This window comes from Paramisgurnus dabryanus, chromosome 17 (genome assembly GCF_030506205.2).
Source record: "Paramisgurnus dabryanus chromosome 17, PD_genome_1.1, whole genome shotgun sequence".
In the NCBI taxonomy this organism is placed as follows: Eukaryota; Metazoa; Chordata; class Actinopteri; order Cypriniformes; family Cobitidae; genus Paramisgurnus; species Paramisgurnus dabryanus.
In genome coordinates this window covers 8,175,071-8,184,161 of record NC_133353.1, presented here as the reverse complement: position 1 = coordinate 8,184,161, position 9,091 = coordinate 8,175,071, and the positions used below count along the sequence as shown (strand labels likewise).

General features: G+C 36.5%; 1 protein-coding gene across 1 annotated transcript; it reads left to right on the top strand.

The window, feature by feature from the left end:
* Window positions 1-1,036: 1,036 nt before the first annotated feature.
* chrna2a (cholinergic receptor, nicotinic, alpha 2a (neuronal)) lies at window positions 1,037-9,007 on the top strand. The gene is made up of 6 exons (XM_065254942.1): window positions 1,037-1,184; window positions 2,573-2,724; window positions 3,151-3,195; window positions 4,261-4,370; window positions 5,984-7,064; window positions 8,882-9,007. Exons 1-6 carry the CDS (start codon window positions 1,106-1,108, stop codon window positions 9,005-9,007), a joined length of 1,593 nt encoding a protein of 530 aa, XP_065111014.1. The 5' UTR covers window positions 1,037-1,105.
* Window positions 9,008-9,091: the final 84 nt, after the last annotated feature.

Here is a 9,091-nt window from a genome sequence, read left to right as displayed (position 1 = left end):
TGAGGCTATAGGTGGGAGATCTACACATTGCTTGTGTCATATTATTTAGATATTATATTCTGTACCATTTCCACTTTTTACTGTCGACTACTTCTACAATTACTTACTCATTAATTACTTATACAAAACATGATTACTACATAATTGAATCACACATTTAAATTATAATTTATAAGCCATGATTACTACACTTTTACTATTGAAAAAATATATTCCGTAAGGTATTTACATTTTTAATTTGTAAAAATAAAAGTATGGTTTTTGTAAAGCAGATGATGACACAAAAGTACTGATGTGTCTGCAACATGAATATTAGTTTGTTATATAATTTTTTGGTTAACTTTTATCTTAAAACATTTTTATGCTTCTATTTTGTACCACGTAATTAGCTTGCCAGACCGCTTACGCAGACGAGATATCGCAATCGCACATTTTTGAGCAGGCATTAGTGATTAACGGTTTATTATATTAATCACGTAGCCTGACGTTGATCTAATATTAAACATCCTATTGGCTGAACGGCAGGCGACAGGTGGTAAATCAGCGAATCAACCTCCAGTAAAGGCTTGTCTTATGAATATTAACTAGATTACCCACTTATCGCCCAGGATCTGTTTAATATTCATGATGACTTTTACGCTACCTTTTACAGGGACGTACATCTCTAAACCTAAAAAACACATATCCTTTTGCGTAATCCGCTCTCAGGAGTAAATTTTCTCATTATACTTCACAATGTGTACTAAATGAAAACAACAAATGCATGTATTTAATATTTAATATTAAAACCATCCAGTACATATGTCATTTGCGCAAAATAATTTTAGAATAATGTTTTTAATAAAGAACAGAGCGGAACTCTCCTAACTTTATCATGTTTTTTTGTTTGTTTGTTTGACTGAATAATTATAAATAAAAATTTCGTATATTTCAAAGCACAATATGACTCCGCCCACTATCCTCAATAGACACGCACAGGAGTGTTATTACCTCTCAGTCCATCAGTGTGAGTGTCTGTGATGCGGGACTGCACGAGCATGACAAGAAAACAATCATGATACATTATTTCAAACATTTCATCCGACTTTGACTTCTGTCTGTGGAAATGGCACAACATCATCCACTACTGTTATTTCTCCAGACTCTCTTGCTGTTCTTTTCTATTGTGGATAACGTTACACCTGGTGAGTGCATCGTTCTTTTCTCAGTTAAATATTGTACTTAATGTTGTAAAACCAATAAATGTCTTAGTAACACTGAGTGACTGCTCTAGTTTATTATAATGAACACGTGTATGTAACATATTATATGATGAAAAAGTTTTAGATGGCATACTGAGCATTAGTAAATTAGAATAAAATACAACCAAAATGATTTTTATTTATACGTACAGCAAACATTCCATATTAACTAATTTGGCTAAAAATTGAAGTGAAATAAAGTGAACTTACATTCAGTACCCAGTGTGATTCAAAACTCTGGTTATAAATACCATGCAAATATGTGTTAATTCCTTTATTTTACCCTATAAAAAAAGATAAGGGTTTGCCCTTTTTGAAAAATCTGAAGAAAAGTAAAGAAAATATCTGAAGAATATCTAAAATTCTGCATGTCTGGGTTTAACCCAGGGTTTGGTCACTATTGGACAGAACACACTGTTGGGTTAAAATGACCCAACTGCTGAGTTATAGTCAATCAACCATAAGTTAAAACAACCCAGCATTTTTTAGATTAAATGATTCATTACATTTAATTTGTGATGTAAAAAATATTAACACCTTTAACATTACTTAAAGGGATAGTTCACCCAAAAATGAAAATTCTGGCATCATTTTCTCACTCTCATGTTGTTACAAACCTGTATAAATTTCTTTTTTCTGACAAATGGGAAGGAAGATATTTTGGGGAATGTTGGTGAGCCCCATTCACTTCCATAGTAGAAAAAATAAAACAATGGAAGTGAATGGGGCTCACAAACGATTTGATTACAAACATTCCTCAAAATATCTTCTTTTGTGTTCATTAGAACAAAAACATTTATACAGGTTTGTAACGACATGAGGTTGAGTAAATGATGACAGAATTTTCATTTGCATCCCTTTAATTTAAAAACAGGTGCAAAGTAGAAGCCCTAGTGGTCTCAGATTTCTGGACCCCATTGTATTTGCACTGTTTCCTGTCCATATGTAAGTTTTATATATAAATTAACTTATAATGTTTCCACTCACTAAGAAAACATCAGTGTCCGTCTGGACTAATGAAAGCTGACTGCAGTGATTAATTAAAGAATGAATAGTAATTACATTGAGTGGGTGGATCTTCATTACCAGCCTCTTATTTTAAAGTCATAACTCAGTTAGTGTGACGTAACCCTAACTGGCACCTGTTTAATGTTGTGCATCCTCTGCCTTTCCCAAACATTATGCATTACACATTATTATGTGCATCGGCTGTTTCTTTGCCTCAAAATAAAATAAAACACTAATACAGAGGAAAGTAACATCATTTGTGCTTTAATCTGTATGGGTGTGTTTTGTTGTGAATAACATTAATATTGATATATCTCCTTCAGTATTATCAGATGGATGGATGCATGCACATGCAGAAGACAAACTCTTTAAAAAACTCTTCATGGGTTACAATAAATGGTCCAGACCTGTGCGAAACATCAGTGACGTAGTTATCATCAAGTTCGGCCTCTCCATCGCCCAGCTTATTGATGTGGTAAATACCTTTTTTAATGTTACATGTATTTCAATTACTAAGGTTGCCAGGTTATACGAGTGATACATGTTATCAATCCAATCAAAATCACACAATACAATCATGTTCTGTATAACACTAGATGTCACAGTAATGAATTTGGTCCTGATCTATAATGGTCAATTTGTCCGTAATACTCTGATGGATGCGGGTCCCTCGGGGACTATAATGGGTCCGAACACAGAACCTTGGTGTACTCCTCATGTCCACTTTTATGTTTAATGACATTCTGTTGCCAAGATGTAGCGGTGACCTCATAACAAATATCAGAGAATCTTTAAACATTGTAAATCCTCTCTCATGTTTCCCTGACCCTTATTTGAACCTGACCCTGTCCATGTGTAATTTATTAGCTAATCCAATCTGATTTTCCGGATATTCTTACAGGATGAGAAGAATCAGATGATGACGACAAATGTTTGGCTAAAGCAGGTACTCTTCAAGGGTGTTTCTCTGACAGGGGTTATCCTAGAATAAAATGCATGTTTGAGCTGCATTAAAGGAGTATTTCACCCGTGGAAACATTAATCTTTATTAAAAGTGGATCATATTTACATAGTCGAAATGTAACATAAATTTGGAATTTGGTGCCTGTTTGACCGAGAAAAGGGGTGTTTGTAGTCTCACCCCCTCTACAAAGATATAAGACTTCCTTATTTCAATGATGCAAAATTATGCTTTTTACATCATTTAAAGAAGGAAGTGCAACACTGAAATCCATATTTCTCCTGTCTCTTCCGAGGGGAGCGGATTCAAAATATGTGTTCGGAAAATCATGTTTGTTGCGCATCATGTTAAAATATGCGTCATGTGAATTTCAACGCGAGCATCTCTTTTATCATAAACCCCTTTAAAGCGTCTGCAGCAGGTTCGTATTTTGACATGAAGCATGATGCACATAAGTTTACATGACGCACCGAACACATATTTTGACATGACGAACAACACACATGACGGGCTTAATACATGTTGTGATGACCTGCACAACTTTTTATTTCTTTATTTTGTTTGTAAAAACTACTCAAATGTCCTAATATAACGAAGACCTAGTCCTGGATTAACCTAAACCCTGTCTGGGAAACTGCCCCTATATGTTTAATTTTAGTAAATGATTTTGTTCTGTGCTATAGAGAAATGATATAATGACTTATCACAGTGTAACCTTTAAGAAACCTTTATGATGAAACTAAATGCTATAATTACATTCTAGAACATAATAAAGCTATTAAATCTAAAAGGGTAGCTTTAATTATTTTTAGACATAGTTCTCTCTACTTGGATACGTATACGGCCACATGAATAATGCATGCAGTCATTGTGTTGTATAATTTAAGATCAATATCAGTTAATCAAGCTAACTATTTCTCCAGACGAACAAAAGGTTGCAGCAGTGTTTTTATCTTATGGTGATCAAACCCTATGTTGATAAGAGAACTTAAAATATAGCATGGTGTAATGTTAATTCTTATGTACTTTCTCTCTGTGATTTTGTTGTAGGAATGGAACGATTATAAATTGCGCTGGAACCCCTCTGATTTTGATAATGTAACATCTATCAGAGTCCCATCTGAGATGATTTGGGTCCCTGACATTGTCCTGTATAATAAGTAAGTATTGATCATTCCTGAAAAAAATGTGTCAACATTTCTTTTGACATTAAAGGCTATAGAAAAGATGAAAACTGTTTTGTTAAAATGATAGGCGGGGCGGACCGAGTCTTAATGACTCTATTAATATCGTCAGCCTGTAGCGCTCACATCCACATCTACTTTGACTGGCGCATCTGTAACATTAATATGTGAAATTAAACAGACATGCCGTGAAATAAGATGTTAAGCGCAGCTGTAGTTATTAAGGAAGTTGAACGTTATAATCTCCTAATAAAATGTCAGATGATTCATCATCTTTATCTAGAAGGCATATTAAATCTCAACAAAAGAGAAACTGAGGTCTGCTTGCATCATCATACACCCGAAGCAAGAAATGAGAGAAGCTGTAGATATTTGAAGTCATTATTTTAGTTGTTGTGCCTAAAGGCACAAGGAAACTTTCATCCCGAATAGATTCAGGACACTTTCTTTTGCATTTAAAATTATACAGCATGTTCATATCATGCATTTTCATCCTTTCTTTTTTGAGGTCCACCTGAACATATTTGAGTTTTTTTATGTATAATTTAGTAAATAATTTCGTTTTCAAATGATATGAGCCCTTTAAATGGTTAAGATCACTTTTAGTTTGTTAAAGCCACAATATGTAAGATTTTTACCACTAGAGGTCGCTGTATCACAATAACAAATGCGAAGCTTAATGCGGTAGTGGCGTCAAGCGCAAGTGATCTCAATGTTAAGATGCGTTGACGCGCGTCTGGAGGTCTTGCGGAGTGAATGAGGCATTTAAGCACAGCGCTGTAGACGCAATTGTGCCTCATGCTGCTGCGAATTGAGCGTTGCCGCGGCATACTTGAACTTTGGCGGATAACTGTGCCCGTTAACCAGGAGCTTGCTCTATATACGTGATTACAGAAAGCAAGCAGAGTCGCAGAAACCCGCGTGAATGTCTCGATGACTAGAATTTCATGCACGGCTTTCACACGCAAATGAAGCGAGTGAACTCAAAATGTTCAAGTTGCAAACTAGACGCAGTAGACACAAATTTGACGCCTCAAACGCGGCTGTGAATCCACGGTAATGAAGTTATGAAGGAGAGTGCCACGATGGCAGATTTTGTTTTCACCATCCAAAGATGTATGTAGTCATGTTTATGGATGAGGTAATGAATCAATGTTTTTTTACCTGTATGTTTGATCACATTATTTTATGCCATCGTAATGAGTTAGCTGCAAAAAACAATAGCTGCATGTTAGATCCAGTGGTGCCGGTGACTTAATGTGAAGCCCGTCATAACATGTATGTAGCCCGTCATGTGTGTGGCTCATCATTTCAAAATATGTGTTCTAAGTCACTAAAGCACTAAAAGAGCGACATTTCAAGGGAGAACAGAGACGAGCCAATATTTAAAAAAGGAGTTCCTCTGGATTTACAAATCCTTGAGAACTTTTGGGATAATGTATGTACACAACTCCATGAAAAATATCACACTTGGATATTTTATTACAAAAATCAATTTGCATATTGTGGCTTTAAGTGAGGTATTAAGTGAGATAAAAATGAACTGTCACGTGAACAATTATAAAGTTTGTGTTTTGTTTTGTGTACAGTGCTGATGGTGAGTTTGCCGTGACTCATATGACCAAAGCCCATTTGTTTTACACGGGGAAGGTGAGCTGGATTCCTCCAGCCATCTATAAGAGTTCCTGCAGTATCGATGTCACCTTCTTCCCATTTGACCAGCAAAACTGCAAGATGAAGTTCGGCTCCTGGACGTATGACAAGGCTAAAATCGATCTCGAGCAAATCGAGAACACGGTTGACTTAAAGGACTACTGGGAAAGCGGAGAATGGGCCATCGTGAACGCTGTGGGAACGTACAACACGAAAAAATACGACTGCTGTCACGAGATCTACCCAGACATCACCTACTTCTTCATCATCCGCCGTCTGCCCCTGTTTTACACCATCAACCTCATCATTCCCTGTCTGCTCATCTCCTGTTTGACTGTACTGGTGTTTTATTTACCGTCAGACTGTGGAGAGAAGATCACCTTGTGTATTTCCGTTCTTCTTTCCCTCACCGTCTTCCTCCTGCTGATCACAGAGATCATTCCTTCAACGTCGCTGGTCATTCCTCTGATCGGCGAGTATCTTCTCTTCACCATGATCTTCGTCACCCTCTCAATAGTCATTACTGTATTTGTGCTGAATGTACACCATCGTTCTCCCTGCACGCATAAAATGCCCCGCTGGGTTCATTCGGTGTTTCTGAATCTAATCCCTCGCTGGCTTTTCATGCGCCGCCCAGAACCCAATCACAAGCCCCACCGGTTCTTCTTCATGCAGGAGAAGAGCAAGACGCCGGACCTCAGCACATCCAAAAGCTGGATCCACCAGGAGATGGACGGGAGGGGTTGTCAGGACATGGAGTTTGGAGTCAGGATGGAGAGACCCAATTCCGTTTCATCCCCATCTGCAACATCTCTGCATTTGTCTGACTCTGAACCTTTACTCCAGAAGTATGAGCTCCAGCAGTTAGGACACGTGGTGAACTCCTGCCAGTGTCCAGCAGACTTTACTAACATTGTGTCAGAGCGAACGGTAACCTTCTCTCCATGTGTGCTTCGAGCCTTGGATGGGGTCAGATACATCGCTGATCATCTGCGAGCTGAGGAAGAAGATTTTTCAGTAAGTGGATCTTTTATTATTATATACATTATTTTATGATGATGTATAGAGGAGAATCGCGTTGAAAGTAATGTGGGATGAAAAGCGATTTTCTCAGAGCCCTGACTTTATTTGCATTTCAAATCTTAAGCATACAACCCTTGACAGAGCTGCCAAATATTGCGTTATTTTGTTATCGTTTTGCACGCGTAGGCCCAGAAAGCTGTTTTTGATAAGTAAATTCCTAATGTGGTTGCTTTTTCTTATAATGAGTTGTGTTTCTCGTTTCATGAGTTACAAGATCAATTTAACACATCCTGAATTTTGATTCTTTAAAAAAAAATAAAAGTATGTCGGGTTTAAATGTAAAAGAGTTCCTGTCGGGACCAATGTTCGAGGTTGAAGGGCGGGGGCTGGGGCGGTCCCGGACCTCCTATAAGCATTGCGGGACCCCCTATAAAGCACAAAAATATCAATTAGAGAGGTCCCCTGCATAATACATGAATACAAAATTCTTGTGCTGCACTGCCACAAAGCGATACTGTCCCATTATTTGTCCCAATTTTGCAATAAACTAATCCAAAAGATTTCTGTTTGAAATAAATGTAAACTCTCAAGTGCACCTCATGCTGTTTTCTGGAGGAATTGACAGATTGCTAGATTTAGATTTAGGATTGGGTTAGGGGCTTTAAAAAATATTTAATACTAATTTGAGGGGTAAAATTGTTTAGGGTTTGATTTAAGGGTAATTTGGGATTTCTTTGATTAAAATGTTGAAAAAAAATCACATCACAGGATCACATCTTACTTTGTGAAATCACCGTGACCCTATAATGATGGGGGGACCCCCATAATTTTGTACATAATTCAAACACTGGTCGGGACAAAAGTAACACTTGTTACACTTGTTACTTTTGTACCGTTTCTAATATTGTTGAATTATATTGACAATTTATATTATTTTAATTTTATTTATTTCAATTTTCATAGGGTTCATACTGTTTGAAAAAATATTTTTATCCTCAACAATTTAAGTTTGTACTGTCAGGTTATTTTTTAAACATTTGATGAAACTGAAATTTAAAATAATATAATTGTATTATTGTTATAATAATTAATAATTATATTATTTTTTGCAAAAATAAACAACTAAATATTTTTGTTATTTTGATCCCAGCTGACAGGGTCTTTTTTCAAATTTACATTTACGCCCTGCTCTCCCCTAAATCTCAATTTAAAAACCCTTTTGACCCTTATGACTGGTTTTGTTATATACATATATATTATACCTGAGGGTTGGGGAGCTCAGAGTGTAAAAATGTAAAATTTTTACATTAGAGATCATTTAACTCATTCCCCACCAGCCTTTATTTTTTAAAGTTGCCCGCCAGCTGTTTTTGTGATTTTCAGAAAGGTTTTTACAAACTTTTTTCACAAAATGCCTTCCAGAAACAAATGTTCTTCTATAAATACAAAATACATAAACATACAAAAAAATTTTTTTTGTTAAATTAGTTTTTGCTTCAGTTCATTTTTTGCTTCAAAAGCGCCATCTAGTGGATAACGGCAGAATAACAGATTACTGTAAAAACTCGTCAGGAAAGCGTCATTGGCCGGTAAATGTTTTCTCTTACTTGACAAGATAAATCAACATTGGGGAAACAGTTAACTGCCTCATGTTGGGATTGTAAAATACCTAACCCTAAATTGATTATTCCTGATGTGCTAAATGAACCTGTTGTGATGAACATTGCATCATATTTTAACGCCATACATACAGTTATGCAACGTGTTGTCTGACCTTCTTTAGCTCAGTAATGTGTTTTTCCTTTCAACAGGTCAAGGAGGACTGGAAATATGTAGCAATGGTGATTGATCGAATCTTCCTGTGGATGTTCATCATTGTGTGTCTGTTGGGAACGGTCGGCCTCTTTCTGCCTCCCTGGTTATCAGGAATGATCTGAGTGAGATCTGAGAGGTACAAAGACACAGACTTCACTGACACCGAACGCCTTTCAGACATCTTCACAGGCTTTTTTTATATGAAG